Below are 19,202 nucleotides of genomic sequence, written 5' to 3'. Positions count from 1 at the left end.
CCCTCCCAACTCTACCCTAAGGGCAGCTGTCCTGGACACCTGCCATCGTCCTCTCAGGAACCCACATTCAGGGTCTTCTGGTGGCAACCCCCCTTCTCTTGGGGAACTGTCCTCCGATTCCACAGGGATCTGGTGGGGCTGCCAATCACAATCCACGTCCAGGCCCCTCCCCAGCCACAGCGCCAAGAAGTAACCCAAGCGCAGTCCTCTCCGGGTCTGAAGCTGATGCTGGACGATGCACGGCGGCTGGGACGCCAGGCCACCCCTGCATTAGCGGGTGTGAAGAGGGGCTGCGTCTGTTCTGCTACTGAGGCTCAGCGGCTGGTGCAGGCCAGGCGCTCTACGCACGGCTGCCAGTGAAATCCTGGGCTTCTGAGCCAGGAGGGCGGGGCATGGGTGATGCCCACAGGCACGAGGGGAGCTCTGCGTTTTGAGAAAAATTAGACCAACTTTTTCTTTAAAGAAAACAAGTTTTATTTTTATCATCAGAACATTCTAATAAAAATATTATTATGAGATTAGCTACCTTTATTCTCTGGGCCTTGACTCTGTCCCAGGCCTGCCCTGGAGCGCCTGCACGCTCAGCTCCCTGAGGTAGGTCCGGAGGGAGACCCCCCGCTGCCCCCCGCCCTCGGCCAGGATACCTCTCACCTCATGTCCCCTCCTCCAGACCCCCACAGCCCTGGATGCCCCATAGCAGCCCTGCCACGGCTGGCAGAACTGCCTCCACCCTCCACCAACCCCCAAGACAGGCAGGAACCGTCTCAGGCTGGCACACAGCAGGTGGTGCGGGGGTAGAGGGAAGAGGCGCACCCTTCTGCACTCAACCGCTCCAGCGGGCAGAGCTGAGGGCCCCTACCCCCCCAGGCTGGCACTGCCATGGTCTAGACCCCAAGTGGCCTGAATGCTGTGGATCACTTCCTTCTCCCCTTCCACAGTGTTTGGGGAGTTGGGGAGGAAGGGAAGGGAGAGGAGTGTCAACGTCGCAGTGACGGGGTCCTGAGACAACTCACTCTGCCACCCCGGCAGGCGGCAGCAGACAGTGGCCCGCACGGGCCTGAGGGGCCTCCCGTCTGTGGTGCCCATCCCACCGAGAGGATCCTGGCCCACGAGCCGGCAGACACTTTATTATACAGAAACACTATCGTCGTCTCCACGGGCGGAACCAACAAAAGCAAGTCTCTCCAAGTCAAAAATAGGTTTTGGATTCTTGGTGGCGGCAGTATCCGCTGAAAAAATAGACTGAACTTCTGAAATTATCTTAGTAGCAAAACAATTACAAGAAAAAAGTTGCAACTTCAGTGCTATGACTGGAAAGCGGCCTTTGGCCGGCTGCCCCTGTTACCGGTGGCCCCTGTGCGCCTGGGAGCTCCTCCGGGCTTGAGGAAGCCGCCCACGTGCCCTGATGGAGAAAATGGGACTCCAACAGGAGGCTGTGTCCTCACACCTCAGACTGCGCTCACAGCTCAGGAGGATCAAGTTACAATAAACAGTCCATTAACTTCTTGCTCTCAGGTTTCCCTGGAGTCAGGCATCCCTGCACAGTCCAGGGCAGCCAGGGGCTGCAGAGGGTCTGTGACACCCCGCCACGATGCGGCGGTGGGGACACAAGCCTGAGGGCACCTGGAGTGTGGAGAGGCAGGAGAAGGTGCAAGGAGAGGCTGCCATGGTGTGCAAGGAACCTGGGATTGCGTCTTTAAATAGCTCTCAGTCATTCTTAAAGTCCTCCCTCAAGACACAATGGGACCTAGATTAAAGAGAAGCCGTCTCTCCGCTGTCCCAGGGCGCAGGCGGAATGCCCGAGCGGTCTTCGGAGGCACGGGTGCTGGTGGCACCTCACTGAAGCTCAGCCGGGCTGTCGCCAGCCCATCATGGCCTGGCAGCTCTGTCTGCTGTGAAGGTGACAATGCCACAGTCCTCGGGGCAGGAACGCCCCTCACTGCATCCTGTCAGGCTGCAGCTGCGGCGCCTGGTACTGCACGAAGGTGGTGCCCGCCGGGGCTGCGGCTGAGAGGGCCTGGGGCACGGCGGCCGGGTAGCTGTAGCCCACGAAGCTGGCAGCCGTGGCAGGCGAGGCGGCGTATGGGTACTGGTCATAGGTGGCCGGTGGGTACTGGGCATAGGCCGGGCTGGCCGGCGTGTACTCAATGTAGGGCGAGGACAGCGATGGGACAGGGGCGGCTGGGATCACCACGCTGGGCTGCACGATGGCTGGTGGGTAGATGTAGTGCGGGGTCAGCCTGTGGGGCCAAGCAGAGCGGGTTAGGGCCAGAAGGGAGTTGGGGAATACAGCTGGGAGAACAGTGGGGTACACGATGCGTGCCGCCCCCCACCCCGAGCCCCGACTTTCCTCATCGGTCAGATGGGCACAGAAACAGCACCGAGCCGGATGCTGCCGCCTCAAGGCCTTCGCACTGGCTGTCTGCACTAACCACCAGGCTCCCTCCTCCACTCCATGTCTCCTTCTCAGCAAGGCCTTCCCAGACTGCACCCCCGCATCCCAGCGCTACACCCCACATTCCTGGGGCTGGTGCAAAAATAAAAATCTTGAATGGTTGTTTTCAAATGATTGAGAATTTGAAGCCACGACGGCAGAGCATGCGATCAAGAGCAGGGCCCGGTACGAATGTCCTGGTTGCATGTCTGGGAGGCCAGCCCTGTCCCCCTTCCCTGCTCATCTCCCTGACACCCAACACCCACCAAGTGACACTGCACACTCGGCTCATGTACACGCCTTCTCTCCCAGCCAACACCCGCTCCTCACAGGGTTTCTTTCTTTTTTTTTTTTTTTTTTGAGACAGAGTCTCGCTCTGTTGCCCAGGCTGCAGTGCAGTGGCGGGATCTCGGCTCACCGCAAGCTCCGCCACCTGGGTTCACGCCATTCTCCTGCCTCAGCCTCCTGAGTAGCTGGGACTACAGGTGCCCGCCACCACGCCCGGCTAATTTTTTTGTATTTTTAGTAGAGATGGGGTTTCACCGTGTTAGCCAGGACGGTCCCGATCTCCTGACCTCATGATCCGCCCACCTCGGCCTCCCAAAGTGCTGGGATTACAGGCATGAGCCACCGTGCCCAGCCCTCACAGGGTTTCTTTCTGTCCCTGCCAGCACGGACTCTAGCCTGCAGCAGCTCCGTGAGGATGTGAGAGTGACTGCGTGAATGCTGGAGCAAAGGAGTGCAATGGCGGTGACCACAGAGATGATGGCGCCATGAGCAGCCCTCGGTAATGGTGCCAACAGCTGCCATACTCGCCAGCGCCCATGCTGGGGGGAGACCCATACTGTGACTGGGTGCGTCACCCTGTCGGCTTGGTCTTCCCATCATGAGGCCCATTTCACACACGGGGCCAGATGACTTGCCCAAGGTCCTACAGCTGATGAGGTGGAGGGGCCAGGAGTCAGCCGGCCTCAGAGCTGTGCTCTTAACCCTACCTGGGCAGGCCACTGTGGAAACGCGTCGAGGCCAACACTTCCTGCCTGCTGTGGGCTGGCCATACAACAGCATGCCCAGCCCTCAGCACAGGGGGAAATGAGGCTCAGGGAGGCAGCTCTCCTGGCGTGTGCCTGCTCTGCCAACCAGCTGCTCGGTGGCCTGGGGCAAGCCGCTAAGCCTCAGTTTCCCATCTGCAACAGAACAGCCACCTCAGCGGCATCAGAAGCTGCTGCAGAGTCCGATGCACGGAGTGGTCTTGCCAGGGCACGGCACTGTGCCCTGGGCATCAGTATCTCCTCTGCCTTGCACGCCCGCGTGTTACACAGGCCAGGCCTGCCTGGGGGGCGACTTGGAACCTCAGCTTCCTTCTGCACCTGTAGGCAGGGCCCCCCTTCAAGGGAAGCAGCTCTGGAGAAAAAGTACAACATCCTTCCCTGCATTCTCCTGAGTTCGGCAGGGACAGAAACTGGGCAGCTTTCTGGAGCGCGGTTTGGCAACATGTGGGCACTGAAAACACGTGTTTTCCTCCCCAGAGCCAGGGACCCTCAGGGTCAGAGAGGAGCCCTGGCTTCCAGCACAATGCAGGTGCACTCAGTGGATCCTGCAGCCCTACAGCAACGGTGGGAACCAGGAAAACCTGGACGACAGGGCCTCTTGCTCCCCCACCCCATCTGGGAAGTGTGTGGGAAGTTTCTACACTGCGTCACCCTCTCTACTACTGTTTACCTTCCAAGGTTGAGCCATCCTAGTGGCTGCTGTGGCCACACCTGCAGCCCACAGGGCCAACCCTCCACAGCATCTGTCCAGAGGCCCAGGCAGCTCCTGCCAGGAACCCTGCAGCGGCGCCTCCTGTCCCTCTCCCCAGGTTAGAAGCCTCTGCTGTCCACCCTGCATCCTCCATGGGAACAAGAGCCTTGCGCGGAGCCAGGCCTGGGTTTGAATTCTGACTCTCGAGCTGTGACGCCTTTCTCACATATCTGCCAGGATGCAGAGAGGAGCAGACCACAGAGCCCCTGCCCTCGAGGGGCTTAGCTTCTAAGATGGGAGAGGCACCAAAATGCACCAACCCATAAACCAGAGTGGGGGGCTCAGGGGAAGTCAAGACAGCAGAGGGCTGTGATGTGTGGATAGCGATGGGGGAAAGGCCAGGGTGGCTTCTTGAAGGAGGGGATGCCTGCAGAGACCTAATGATGAGGCAGAGCTGGCCACAGGGGAGCAGCATGGCGGCACAAGGGCAGAGGCAGGCGCCAGTCTGAGTGTCTGAAGAGTGGATGAGGGCAGCCGGCAGCCTCTGTGCACAACCCTCTCGTGGCACCTCCACCATGGGGGCGGCCGGGCCTGCTGACCCCTGGCTTCTACTGCACACCCAGCTCCACCCTGGTGCCGGCCCATGCCCCACAGCGCCTCAATCCCTCGCATCCTCCCCACCTGGGCCTGGCACCTGCCAATGCCTCTGCCTGGAGCCCTTATCCTGGCGAGGCTCAACCCCACATGAAGGCCAGCCCCTCACCTCGCTACGCTGCCCGACGCCCCAGTGGATGGCGTTCTGTCAGAGAGATGGCTCTGTCTGGACCCCCAGCTCTCTGCCAGGACCAGGCCTGTAGGAGGCACTGGGCACATGGTGCTGACGGAACAAAGACCCGGTGGGTGGCACAGACCCCACTGAGAAAGATGAGGAGCGGAGGCAGGGGGCCCCAGAAGGGTCTCAGAGGCCTCCCTCGGGAAGTGGGCGAGTGGAGACACAGCAAGGACTGTCTTGGGGCTGTGCCCAGCAGGCTGTCCCTGGCATCACCAGTGCCCCCCCAACCCAGCTCTCAGAACCTCGAAAACATTCCTTAGTTGGAGGCTATGGAAGCTTTGAACCCACACACCTTCTCCAAACATGGGCAGTGATGCCCCTGCCTCAGACACCTCCCCGCAAGGTTTTGCTAAAAATGTGGATCCCATGCAGACTGCAAAGGCAGATGGGGCCCAGGAATGTGCAAGAACAGGCCCCGGGGTCCTGATCCACAGCTGCATTCAAGAACCGCTGCCCAGACCAGGGACGCAGAACACAAGTGCCTGGGGCTGTGGGGCAGCTGGGTTCCGGCCACACTCACCTCGAGGGCTGCGTCATTTCTATCGGGTTCTGATGCCCCACATCATCGGGGCCAGAGTGCTGCCTTGGCCACCAAGGAGCTGCCCTACTCAGGGACACTCAAACACAAGCGTGGGTGAGCAATGTTTAGGCTGGGGAGGAAGGCGGGGCTCTCCTGTTTCCTGACCCTTACAGACACTGCATGTCGGTATCTACTCATCTTTCTGTACGTAAAGGGCCTGGGATAACTTACGAAGCATTTTCAAAGCCACGGAAGGCTGGGCGCAGCGGCTCACGCCTGTAATCCCAGCACTTTGGGAGGCTGGGGCGGGCAGATCATGAGGTCAAGAGTTCAGGACCAGCCCAGCCAACATGGCGAAGCCCTGTTTCTACTAAAAATACAAAAATTAGCCAGGTGTGGTGGCGGGAGCCTGTAATCCCAATTACTCGGGAGGCTGAGGCAGGAGAATCGCTTGAAACCAGAAGGTAGAGGTTGTGGTGAGCAGAGATCGTGCCACTGCACTCCAGCCTGGGCGAAAGAGCAAAACTCTGTCTCAAAAAAAAAAGCCACAGAAAAGATGCTAGTGTTAGCCCATCTCCCAGAGAGGAAATCCGAGGCTCAGAGAGGCCCCAAGCGACTTGCCCCATCGCAGAGCAAGGGACTGGTACAGTGGGGCCTGCTGCTGGTAGCTGTGCCTGCAAGGACTGGCTGGGGCCCCAGGTTCAGCTCAAAATAAAAGCAAGACACAGCAGGGCTACACCTCGAGGCCCAAGGGGGAGTGAGAACACCGGCTGAAGTTAAGATAGAAGCAGCCACGAAGCCCCGCCAGGCAGGAGCTGGGTTCCAGCAGCTTCTCTCCCTCCTAGGGTTGCGCCTCACCCCTGCACTTGTCTGAGTTACCAAACAGGTTTCAAAACTTCCAAGGCGCAGTTTCCTCATCTGTAAGTTGGGTCCTACAGAGGCTGACCTCGAAAGCTTGCTGTGAGGCCTAGAGGTGCCACTGGAACAGCGATTCCCAACCAGGACAACTGTGCCCCCAGGGGACACTGGAAATGCCTAGGGACGGTCCTAGTTGTCACAACTGACAACCAGGAATATGGGGTGCGGGTGGGGGTGCTGCTGACATTAGGGGTCGAGGCCAGGGGTGCTGACCGCTTCCTACAATGCTCAGGGTGCCCCCACAACAAAGAACGATGCCGCCCTAAAGGTCCGCAGTGCCAAGGCTGAGACGCCCGACTGTGGACCATCAGAAACCACATGGGGAAGGGGAAGGGCAAAGACAAGGGATCCTCACTGCTACTCTGACCACAAGTGCCCACGCCGGGCGGCCGCAAAGAAGGCAGGTGGGAGCAAAGAGAGAGGGGCTCATGCAGCCACGCATGCATGGGCGAACCCACTGAGTGGTCAGGTGAGAAAGAAAAATGCAGCCAAACCACCGGCCCTGCACTGTCCAACGGGGGCCCCGCCCCGGCCGCAGGCCCAAGGCTTCACTGCCTGGCAATGGGGAGCGGGTGCACGCACCAGGCAGGTTCCTCAGCACCCCCACTCACACCCCATGCTCAGAAAGGTCAGGTGCCACAGCCTCTGCATGCAAGGGCATGGCCTGGTAGCTGCACGCCGCCCCACCCACCAAGTGTGTCCCCTGCACAGGCTTGCCTGCCAGGGCACGTGTCTGCCTGGCCCTGGTGGGACTCTCCTGCCCTCTCCACCTCAGTGAAGAGCCCACCAGGCCACCCAGGCACTGCCCTGCCCACTCACCCCCAGTGCAGCCTACGCCCACACCATCCAACAGGTAGCTCCCTGCTTCCATCCCTCAATTCTCCGATCCTCCCTCTCCTTCATCACTGACTCTCCAGGCGGGCGCAGTGGCGTGGCCCTGCCTTGGTGGTGGTGGAGACCTGCCTCCATCCCTGAATCCTTCACCCAGCTAGCAGTCGGAGCTGTCTTAAAAACATCAAGACCCACGCCTGGAATCCCAGCACTTAGGGAGGCCGAGGCGGGCGGATCATGAGGTCAGGAGATTGAGACCATCCTGGCCAACACGGTGAAACCCCGTCTCTACTAAAAATACAAAAATTAGCTGGGCGTGGTGGTGCGTGCCTGTAATCCCAGCTACTCAGGAGGCCGGGGCAGGAGAATGGCTTGAACCCGGGAGGCGGAGGCTGCAGTGAGCCGAGATCAAGATACTGCACTCCAGCCTGGCGACAGAGCGAGACTCCGTTTCAAAAAACAAACGAAAACATCAACACCCCATCACCTCCAGAAGCAGAACCCTCCAGCTGCCTCCCACTGTACCCAGAAGAAAACCCAAACTGCTCCCTTGTGGCTTCCTGCGTTATTAGGCCTCAACCTACCTCTTCTAACTCATCTCCATGCACTGTGCCCTCCCTGGCCACACTCCCACTGCCCTGGGCTCCTTCTGTTCCCAGATTCGACTCCTTCCCACCACAGCACCATTGCACCTATGCACTTGCTTCTTCCCACAGCTCAAAGCTCACCCCTCAGGGGCCCACCCAGGCGGCTCTGTTTCCTTATGATCGGAAGCCCCCTCGTCATCTACCTTGCACAATGTCTTCCCCACAAGAGCAGGGTCTCAGCCGCTGCGTCCCAAGTGCCCCAGCACAGCAGGTGCCCAGTGCTGAGCATCTGAGACAGGCCCCAGCTTTGCAGGCAGCTGGGAGGCAAAAGAGCCCCCCCTTGGAATGGCCTCTGCTTCCCAGGCCAAGAGTCCCTGCCCCAAGAAGGCAGAGAAAGCAGTTCAGCCTTGAGCAGCCAGGGCTGGGCAGGCTGGAGGGACAGGCAGGCATGGCTCCACCCAGCAAGTCACAGCTAGACAGGCACAGCCCGCCAGCCTCTGCTCCCCGACCAGGTGCCTGGCGGCCCCGGGTGACCTCATCACTGCCTCTGGGGAACCACACGCCCCAGGGGGCTGCTGTGAGGATCTATTGCTTCTGTGCACCCCAGAGACTTCAGCAGCATCGACGCCTCCTTGGGCCTGAGGAATGCTGGGAGGGACAGAGGCCCTCCCTCTCCTAGGACTTTCAGCCCCAGGTCAGGGTGCAGCAGCCAAGAACCCTTGGCGAGCAAAACAGACCAGCGGCCAGGCGCAATCAGGTAGGAGCCCAAAGGTCGGGGGACCCAATGCTCATCAGGGCTGCTCCTGTCTGGCCAGGGCCCACCGGCCTCTTTGGGCACACGGCACTTGCTCCCTCCTCTAGAAGCCACTTTGGAATCGGCCCTCTGTACGGCCGCCGCTGGAGTCCCATGTGCTCCCCAGGGTTGCAGAGCCACAGCCCAGCTGTAACCTCACAGGAGAGGGCAGGAGCCTCCTTCCCTTCCAGTTTCCTTCCAAGTTCCGGCCTCAGAACAACTGGGCATCTGTGCCTCCTCATCCTCTGCAGAAAACTTCTATCCTCCCACCAAGACCCCAGAGAAGGGTCTTGCACCAATCAGAGGTGGATCTGTTTCCCAGAGAATTAATCCCACCACGTGTGCAAAGTCCAGGCAGAGCCAAGGAAGAAATCACGGGAATGGGCGGGACAGACCCCCCACATGCCACCCAAGCCCCTCTGCAACGCTGGACACTGGGCACAGGCACCTAGCTGGGGTCCGGGGTGTTTGCGGAAGGACGACTCAGGGGTTCTCTGCTTCCCTCTAGTGCCAGATCCTGGGCAACACCAAACCCCCAAATCATGGAGCCACTGAAACAGGCCACCGTTAGGGCTGGAAAGGCCAGGCCATGCCGGGAGGGCTGGGCATGCAGGAGGAGCTGGCTCTACCACAGCCCAGGAGAGGACAGGGGGACCCCGAGCCTGGTCCAGACTGGAAATCTGAGGTGCCTGCCTCCTTTCCCGTTCACACGTGGCCCAGGCAGCATTTGCACCCCAACACACCCAGGGTTAGCACACAGTCAAGAGCACCCCAGCTGACTCTGTCCACGGAGACTCAGGGGTCCAAGGGCAGGAAGAGCCCCAAGCCCAGATCCTGGCCATGCCTGTCCAAGTCGCATGGACCATCACTCAGCCCCTCCGGCCTCTGTTTCCCCATCTGTAAACTAAGGATGCTGCAGAGTCCAACAGATTGCCCCCAAGACAAAGGGCTTGGGCCTCCGGCAGAGTCTGAGAACCCCGTGGCGGGCGGGTGAGGGAAGTACAGATGGTGCCGGGGACACATGCTGCCCACATTCAAAGCAGAACTCGCAGCGAAAAGAACTGACCACGGCCCAGGAGGACTCATTTTCTGAACATAAAGTCGCCTCTGAAAATAAAAACGAAAAAGGCAAATGAGCCCATTTCACTTTCCCTGCTCTCCAGGGGCCTTGCCCCACCTCGGCAGAGACGGACCACAGCTCTTAGGGTTCTGACTCCCGCCTGGCTGGGTGTGGGAAGGTCCCCGAGGCGCCTGGCAGGCAGGAAGCCAGGCCACGGCCCTGCCTCCCGGGAATCCCCAGTGACTTGTGAGGGGGAGGGCCAGGAGGTCTAGGGACATTCAAGTTCTGTGGGGCAGCCAGCCACAGGACACAGGTCGAACGCCCTCTCTGTGGGGCAATGCCAGGCCCGGAACAGCATCTCCACCTGAACCGGCCCAAACTCCAACTCCTGACCTTCTCCCCAAAACTGTACTGCACAGCTGCCTCCATCCCAGTCAGGGCCAAGCCCATCTCCCATTTCAAAGGCCCAAAGCTCCAGAATCTTCTTGGACTCCTCTTTCTTTCCCAGGTTCTTTAAAATAGACACCCAGAAACTCACTGTATCTCACCAGGGCCGCTGGTGCAGGCAGCACCCTCGTCTCATGCCTGGATTACTGAGCATCCTCTAAGGGCCTCCAACCACCACAATACCCTCGGCAGTCCAGGCTCAACCCAGCAGCCAGAAGCAAAAACACTCTGAAAACAAAAATGCAGACTGACCCATCCCTCCTCCGCTCGGAGCCTGCGTGGCCCGGTGTCACTTGGAGGAATGTAGCAGTGCCTCCCTGGGTCACCAAAGTCCTCTAGGAGCTGAGGCTACCCTGCTGGGCCCTGAGCCTCCCCGGCTGCTCTCTTCCCCTCCCCAGCTCCTGTCGCCTTCTGAGGCATGCTGACCTCCTTTGTCTCTGTCCTCCTCTCAGCACCTCGCTGCAGAAAGCACTGTGATTAGGAGCTGGGACCGGGTCTCCCCTCACCCCCATGGCAGGCATCCCCAGCCTGGCACAAAGCAAGCAAAGATCTGTCAGACAAGCTGACCCAGTGTCCAGCTCCCTACTCTACCCAAATGAGATCAGCAGGAAGGTCCTGATGCCCGCAGCAAACTGCAGAGTTATCAGCCTGTCCACCCTGGACACAAGGTGAAACTGAGGCTAAACGAGGAAAGCTCGAGCTTGGGCCTCCACTCGGTCTGTGATCAGGCCTCCACCCTGAGACAAAGCTGTGCCCCTTGGCCCAAGGCTTCCAGAAGAGGCTCCCCAAGCCCAGCAGGGAGCCAGGGTGAGAACTCATGCTCGGAGAAGAGCCCCCGCCACCCAAAGGCTGCTTTCTGTTTCAGCAGACAGGACAAACAACAGGTGCGGCACGGGCGCCCGCCCAGGAGGGCCACGGCGCAGCCCACGCCTGGCTCCAGATGAGCTGCCAAACAGGAAGCCTTGTGGGGGGGCAGGGGGGCGGTGGGGCCACCACGAGACACCCTGAGGGTGAAAACGTGACGCCACAGTGTTGGGGGGAGTCACTTCCTCCCAGCCCCCATGCCGCCTGGCTCTGACCTCAGCTTCTGCCCCTACCCTGCGGTGCTCACCCTGTGCCAGCCACGGCGACCTGCGGCTGGCCTGTCACCCTCGGCCTGGGCTGCTCGCTCTTCCCCAGAAGCCAACAGGACCCATTTCCCCCATCCTCAGTGGAGCCTTCCCCAGCACGCCCGCACACGTGCGCGTGCGTGCGTGTACACACACACACACCATCACCTGCAAACAGCTCCTCTGGCTTTGTTTCACTTTGTATTATAAAATAATAAAAGACTCCCAAGAAGTTGCAAAAACAGTACAGAGAGATCCCGTGTACCCTGCCTCCTCCATCCCCCAAGGGCACATCAGAGTAACTAAGGACATGAGCAAAACCAGGACACTAACCCAGGCACACTGCTATGACCTGGACTGCAGGCCTTCAGCACACTGCATCATCTTCTACACACACTAACCTTCTTACATGTCATGTGTAGTTACACACAAACTGTGAAGCTTTGTCACACACACAGACACATCTCCCCACCACCGTACTCGAGACGCGGAACTGTTCCGTCCCCACGCAGGCACTCATTCCGCCAGCTTCCTGTTTAACTGCACGCATCACCATGCGGGCCCACGAGTGCACAAACAGAATGTGAGCACGAGATCGGGGACCGTGTCTTTCTTATTCAAAGGATCCCTGGCACCAGGTCTGGCATACAGCAAGCACTCAATAAACACCTGATGAATGAATGATGCTGGGAGTAGCTGTTGACGTTCTCCCCAGCTTGTGCATCCCATGCTCTCAAGGAGACAGACATCTTCCCATCACTGCCTCCCCAGTCCGTCCTCTTGCTCTGGGTACCCAGGTGCTCTGTCCAGGCCCCGTGGTGTGCACACACCAAGGCCCGTGATGGTAAGGGCAGCCATCTACTACCCAGTGGGCACCAGAGACCTTCACACAAAGGACGTAGGGGTCCCTGAAACTATACATGCAGTGGGGCAGGCACATGCCTGGGAGAGAGTCTCATGGCCATCATCAGTCTCGAGGCCTTGTGCTCTGAATCATCCAAGAGCTGCCATCTAGCCAGAGGGAGGCGCTGAGTCCTTGTGGGAGGGACAAGAGTCTCGCAGCCCACAGCTCAGGCCCCACCACCCCGGGATGTGTGAACTCAGCAAGTCTCTCAGTTGCTCTAAGCCTCGGTTTTGCACAGGTAATCAATCAACAGACCCTGGAGCAGGGCCGGCAAGAGATGCGTCACTGACAAACCGTGACTTCCCAGGGCCAAGCCCTCCACACACAGTCAAGTTGGCCCTGTAGGGAAGGCAGTGTTACCGTTCTCAGTCACAGATGGGGAGGAGCCTGCAGAGACGGGCTGGGCCTGGCCTTAAGCCCAGGCAGACCCCCAGGGCTCTTGCTCCTGGATACAGCCTGTACCTGACACTCCGGAGTCCGAGGAGCCTGTCTTCTCATCTCAGAGCCCCTGTGGTGGCCATGTCCTGTCACCCAGTTGTGGCCAGTGAGACTTAAGTGGAAGCCTGCTGAGGCCTCCGTGAAAACTTCCATTTTTCTGCTAAAAAAGACAGAGGCAGTTCGTACTGTCCCTTATTGTCCTTTCTGCCCTGAACGTGGGTGGGATGTCTGGAGCCGTGGCAGTCATCTTGTGACCATGAGGCAAGGTCCAAGAGACTCACAGATACTGGTCCTCATGCCACTAAATCCAGGGGACATTTGGCAATGTCTGGAGACATTTTTGGTAGTCATGACTTGGGCGAGGCAATGCTACTGGCTTCTAGGGGTGGAGGCCAGGGATATTCCACCCCCTTCAAACTTTCTATAATGTACATATGAGGCACTCTGTGAACGGGAGTCAAGGCCACAGCCAGGCCCCCTTAACAGGCAGGGAGACCTGCACCCAGGGAAGCAGCTGGCCCTTCAAAAATAACCCAAGGAGAGGCTCTGGGTGCAGCCAGTCCCAGGACAAACCTCTGTTCCCGGTGCCCTCAGCCCAAGAATGGACAGACACCCCTTGACACAGGGCACCCTTCCAGGCCAGACTAAGCTCTGCCTGGACACAGACCCTCTCCAGACCGCTGCACCTCCCCTCCCACCGGCAGGTGACAGACACACTCAGCTGGCAGACACCCTTGGTGGGCCATGGCCACCGGCTCCTGCTGTGACTACCACGCGCTTGCCACTGCCGAGGAAGGCTCCTCCAAACCGCGGACAGTGGCCACATACAGTTAGGTCAGAAATGCACAGGTGAGTTAGGTCTCACAGAGCTTGTTCAACTTAAAAAAAGGAAAAGAGGCAAGGAAACTCCGGCAAATAGCATAAAGTGTAAAGTTCTTTGGTAAATCATTCTAAACTAACATTTAAGACCCAGCCAGGCGAAGATTCCACACGGTCTTGCCTAAAAGCAGAGCTGTGGGATCTTCAGAGTTGCCCAGGGCAAGGTATAAAAGGTCGGGGTCAGAAAGTCGAGGAAGAGTTCAGCCAGGCACGGAAGGGGTTAACTGGTGGACAACCCTCAGCTGCCCGGGCTCCTGGCTCCCACCTCCCTCCATGCCCTCAGCCAACAGCAAGTCGCTGCCAGCCCAAGGCCGACAAAACTGGCCGCTGAGTCAGGCCCGGCTGTGCTCCCGGGGCCTGATTGTTCACAAAGACAAAAGGGACGCTGACGGCCCAGCTCTCCAGCTCCGTCAGCGGGCGGGGGCTGGGGGCAGACAGCTGACCCAGGCAGCCTGCCCCGCTGCCTCCCTGGAGCTGCACCCGGGAGCCTCCCCCCACCTACCTCAGTAAGGCCCAGACAGGGGCAGGAGGCGGCGCGATTCTCAGAGGCTTGAGTTCAGATCTCCCAGGAAACCAAGAGCAGATGGTCCCTCTGACACCGTCCCTGTTTGGGTCTCCACCCTTTGGCAACCAACAAATAGAGTCTGCGGCCTCTTCATCGTCACAAGTATTAAATGGCCAGCCAGCAGATTTAGTTACAAAACACCGTCGCCTGAAGTCGGGGGCACACAGTGGCGAACTCTGTGACCGATCCCAACTGCTTCTGGATGGGTGGTGTTCACAGGACTCCAGGACAGCAAGGGAAAGGTCGGGCCAGGGCCCTTCCCACCGTCCCCCACCAAGAAAGCATGAGTTCAGGCACCCACCACCTGTGTTCCAATCTCCTCCTGGACGTCTATTACCTCGCGCCTCCCCACCCCCGCCCCGCCACCCCCCACCCAGGCCCAGACAGGTGGTTAGCCTTTCTCTGCCTCAGTTTCCCCATCTATAAAGTAAGAATGGTTTCAGTCCCATCCTCAGAGGCCTGCTATGAGGACAGGAGAGGACTTCTGAGGAGGCCAGAGCACCCAGCCCACATGCCTGCGCACTGTTTTAAGCAGTTAATGTTCCTGTTTTCCGGATGAGGAGGATGCCACTGCCAAGACAGACCCAGCTGGTAAGGGGCAAAGTCAGGATTCGAACCCACGTCTGCAGGCCCCAGAGGCCAAGCACTGATGGGTATGGAGTCCCAGAGGTAGCTGCGTGGATCAGAGCGAGCCCACACGCAGGTGGGAAGGCCTCATCCCACTGCAAGCAGAAAAGAGCTGCAGGCACTGGAGGCACACACCCTCACCTCTGGGCAGCTGCTCCCGCCCAGTCCATGCCCCCAGGTGCCTGCTGTGGGCCTGGGGAATGGAGCTAAGGTTCTGGAAAACAAGGAACACCCTCTTCACGTGGCCTGAACCCCAGAGGAAGAATCTTGGTGAAGGCATGAAGGCCAGAGTGTCCCCAAACACCCTCTAAGACGACTCTAGACATCTACAAAACAGATTCCAGGATGAGACGGACAGGGCCGCCTGCTCCCACCACCCTACACGCTCCCTTCCCAGGAGGACAGAGGCACTCCGGCAGGAACCTGAGCTGCCCGGCCACTTGCACAGGCTAGAAGGGCCCCGGCCACCCTCCAGCACCCCTCAGCCAGCGGCTCCTCCCACTGCTACACTTGCACACATCCATCAATACACACGGAAGCCGGCAGGGAGCCCCCGAGTCACCCCAAGCGTTCCCAAAAAGTGGGCACAGCAACTTCTGCTGGGGCCTCCGACCCATTCACCTGGGAGCCAGGCTCAGCCCGGTTCCACACGATCCTTGTCCACACTGCCCCAGTCAGGCAGGTTACTCCTCAAGCTGTGTCTCTCTCAATGGAATCTACGTGGTACGCACATGCGCGCACACACACACACGTGATCAACTGGCATTAGGGATTTGGATTCAGAAAGTTCATGAAGTGCCAATGCCCCGAAAGGGGTGGTGGTCTCTGAGCTGCCTTCCCCTCCAACTCCAACCCCATCAATATGCCACGGCGCTAGGGCAGACAGCTCCCATCCATCACGGGGGTGGGGAGGCAGGCCGCAAGGCAGGACTCTTTGTATCCCTTAAGTGTGTGTGTCCCTCCCCAAGCAGCTGCCAGGACTTACTAGATGTTTTAAAAAAGGGCAGGGAGGTGGGAGGCGTTTTAGGATGGAGAAGAGTGGGCTGCACTGCTTGTAAATGAGTCAGACTAGAAGCCCATAGGCCAGGCCACTCAGGCAGGTGGGCTCCACCCCAAACACATCGTATCTACAGCAACGTTCACAAACATCAGACCTTGGTAGCAATGACCTACTGCCACCACCTGCCCCAGCACTAGAACAGGTGAGAGGAGCGCCTGGGAAAGAACCCAGCCTGCCAGTCCCTAAGAGTCATCAGCAAACACTTCAAGAGGGCGTTACCTGCACCAGGCCCACCCTAGGCCCTCCATTCCGAGAATTCAGATGTGCTGTGACCACTCCCATTTTACGGGTGAGGAAACTGAGGCCACACACCTAGCGAAGGGAGCTGGGGTGTGTACCAAGGCAGGCAGGCTCCAAGGCTCACCATCCCCTAGGTGGTATGGCCTCTGCCAGGGATGGAGAAGTGCAATCTGCCTTCTCTTCACTCCCTTGGCTTAAACGCAATCACATGTCTGAAAACTGTCATTTCCCCAGCCTTCCAGACCCAGGAAGCCCAAGGCCCTCTCCTCTTCATCTCCACGGACTACCCACCCCAAGCCAGCCATGTCCACTCACCCGTAAGTCCGCTGGATCAAGGTGGGGTGCAGCTGCTGCACCCCAATGGCAAAGCCTAAAACGAGAGAACAATCAGGGACTTGGCCTTGCTGCACGAGCCACGTCTCAAGGGCTGCACACAGGGTGGCAGAATCCCACAATCCACACACCTCTAGTCAAAAGGGATCATCCGCTTCCTCTCCCCTCCCAGGCCTCCCCCTTGTGAACCCCAAGGCACCCCGCTGAAGTGTGGCAGTGAGTGACGCAGGTGTCAGCAGCCACTGGTGTCGGCACTCCCAACCTCCAGGCCCCATGGCCACTTCCTCCCTCCTGCGAGGACAGCTGGCAACTGGGGTGCAGTACCCTCCCTGCCCCCCGCCCCCTTCTCTGGGCCACACGCTGTGAGAAGGGGTCTAGATCCTCGAGAGGGGGATGGCTGCCCTGTGCCGGCTCTGCAGGCACATGATAGCCGACTGCCACTGCTGGGGCGAGGAGGGGGGGGCCTCTTTCCACCCGACAGATACCGACACCCAATATAGAAACCGAGAAGAGCCAGGCAGGAAAACACAAGCTCTCACCCGTCTGGAGGCTCCGCGGCTTGGCGCCCAGATATGCCAGGTTCACGTTGGCCTTGCGGCCGTCGATGATGGGGTTCGGGTCTTTGCAAGCCCTCTCAGCTGCCGCCCGGTCGGCCATGGTCACCTGGTGGAGGAGAGACACATCAGGGGCTGCCGTGGGGGAAACCACGGGCGAAAGGGGCAGACGGCTCCGCCCTGGCACCGGATGCTGCCACCCCTCTCTTCCCTTCCTCTGAGGGTGCCTGTGACCCACGGTCCTTGAGCCAAAGCCCCTCTGACCCCTACCTGGGGCTCTCCCACAAAGATGCCTCCTGGATTCCAGCTCCTCCCGTCAAAGTTCAAGGCCTGGGAAATGTGGCCTTCAAGGACAAAAATAATCCCCTGCGGGGATAGGGCAAAAATGAACCCCGAAGGGAGGTTGGAGGGCCGCCTGGGACTGCCCACCAGTGAGGGCCGAGACTTTCCACTGAGAAGGAGTTTGCGACGCTATGCTTGGAAGGTAAGCAGGAAAGTGTCTTCAAGCCGTTTTTACTTAAGCTGATGTTTATTTGGGGCGGCTGAGAGGCCTGTTAAAAATATGGGGGAGGCCGAAGGGCTCCTAACACCCCGGGGTGGAGCCATTGCTCCTCACCCCCCGCTGCTCCAGGAAATCCCGAGTGCCCTCTGGCTCCAAAACCTCCCCACCAACTTAGGAGTCCTAATTGAACACAGCGGCTCTTCCTTTTAAACCGGGGGTGGGGGTGGGGGTGGGGGGTGGGGGGTGGGGGCCGGGGCGGGGGCCTGGGGTGGTGGGGGCGGGACCGGCAGGAGCGCGCCCGGGAGAGGCGGCAGGTGCGGGCGCCGGCTGGAGGCGCCTGGGGCGGGGGCGGCAGCGGGCCGGCTGGGCGTGTGCCCCGGAGTGGACTCGGCGCCCGGGCCGCGATAAGGTGTGCGGCGGGGTGCGGGCCCGGGCGCGGGGGCCACTTACGAAGCCGTAGCCGCGGGACTTGCCCGTCTGGCGGTCGGTGATGACCACGGCCTCCTCGATGTCGCCGAAGCCCTCGAAGTACTTCCTGAGCGAGGCGTCGGTAGTGTGGTACGGCAGGCCGCCCACGAAGATCTTGGTGAACGTGGTGTCCTTCTGCGAGCCGTGCATGGCGCCGGGGGCGGCCAGGGGCCGCGGGAAGCCCGCGCTCGGGGCGCACGGCGCGGGCTGCAGCAGCATGGGGGGCGCCCCGCCGCCTACGGACCCGGGCCGCGCGGGGCTGCGCTCATGGGGGGCGGCGGGGAGCGCGCGGGGCAGCGAGGGGCGCCCGTCCAGCCGCCAGGCCCGACCACTCGCGCGCCGCTCCCGCCGTGCGCGCCGAGCTGCGCCGCGCTGCGCTCCCGACCGGCGCTGCGGGGACTCTGCGCCCCGGCACCGCCCCCGGGCTTTGTAGCCGGCTCCGCCCCCGCCAGCTCAGCCCCGCCCCCAGCCGGCCCCGCCCCGCCCCGGGCGCGCGGGGACCGCCGGGAAGCGTAGTCCCAACCCCGCCCAGCCGCACCCGGGCGCGCGGCGATTGGGGGGAGGGGGGAGGGGAGCGCACGCGGGCTGAGGGCGGATCCGGGCCTGGGGGTGCTGGGCGCGCCTTTCTCTCCTGGCTGCCCCCGCGGGCCCGGCCGGTTGCAGGCACTAAGCACAACCCTGAACCAGGGAGGCCAGGCCCCTTCCCTCGTGGAGCGCACCGTCTGGTGAATTAAACGTAAAAAACGTAAAAAAAACGTAAACGGTTTTTAGCATCTTGTTAATTGAGTCGGTATTTAACCCAGGGCGACTTAGGGAAGAGCCACGTGTCATATTAAAAAAGTGAAATGATTTCTGTTTTATATGTAAGATTAGTTCATCCGACCGATATTTACTCTGGGCGCGAGGCTGCAGCGGAGCACAGATCATATTCCCTGGCCCCACGGAGCGTCCAAGACTGAGAAACAATTCGGCCAGTAAACATACAGCATACGACCCCGGAGGGAGCTACACCACGGTGCCGCGATAGAAGCGGGTCCCGGGCGGTCTCAGAGGCCCCGCGGGAGATGAGGTGGGCAGAGGAAGCAGGTGTGGGTTCTTTCCAGCTCCACCCCGTTCTGGGCTGGTGTCAGGGACCCTTGGGGCGAGTAAGAGCAGACCCGGGTCCCTCATCCGGCCCCCAGCCATAGAAAGGCGGCGCATAGTGGGGCTCTGTGAGCTTCACACCAGGCAGGGCCAGCCACAGAATTTTCGGGGCCCAGTGCAAAATGCAAACGCGGGGCCCCTTATTCAAAAGCTAGGAATTTCAAGTTGGCAGCGGTTGAGCATGAAACTCAGCCCCGGGCTTTCCTGAGCGAAGG

General features: G+C 60.1%; 1 protein-coding gene across 3 annotated transcripts; it reads right to left on the bottom strand.

Annotated features, from left to right (window-relative positions):
* Positions 1-450: 450 nt before the first annotated feature.
* On the bottom strand, positions 451-18,258 carry RBM38 (RNA binding motif protein 38). 3 transcript variants are annotated; one of them, XM_031004897.3, is made up of 5 exons: positions 17,827-18,257; positions 17,145-17,240; positions 16,860-16,983; positions 16,303-16,357; positions 451-2,240 (listed from the first exon to the last, which is right to left on the bottom strand). In XM_031004897.3, exons 1-5 carry the CDS (start codon positions 18,061-18,063, stop codon positions 1,937-1,939), a joined length of 816 nt encoding a protein of 271 aa, XP_030860757.1. In that variant the 5' UTR covers positions 18,064-18,257; the 3' UTR covers positions 451-1,936. The 3 variants fall into 3 exon arrangements, with proteins under 3 accessions (XP_030860757.1, XP_030860756.1, XP_055228938.1); XM_031004896.3 differs by lacking the exon at positions 17,145-17,240 and having other exon boundaries at positions 17,827-18,254; XM_055372963.2 differs by lacking the exons at positions 16,303-16,357; positions 17,145-17,240 and having other exon boundaries at positions 17,827-18,258.
* Between the last annotated feature and the right edge of the window lie 944 nt (positions 18,259-19,202).

This window comes from Gorilla gorilla, chromosome 21 (assembly GCF_029281585.2).
Source record: "Gorilla gorilla gorilla isolate KB3781 chromosome 21, NHGRI_mGorGor1-v2.1_pri, whole genome shotgun sequence".
NCBI lineage: Eukaryota > Metazoa > Chordata > Mammalia > Primates > Hominidae > Gorilla > Gorilla gorilla.
The sequence above is the reverse complement of the archived record's forward strand: the minus strand, read 5'-3'. Positions and strand labels throughout refer to the sequence as shown.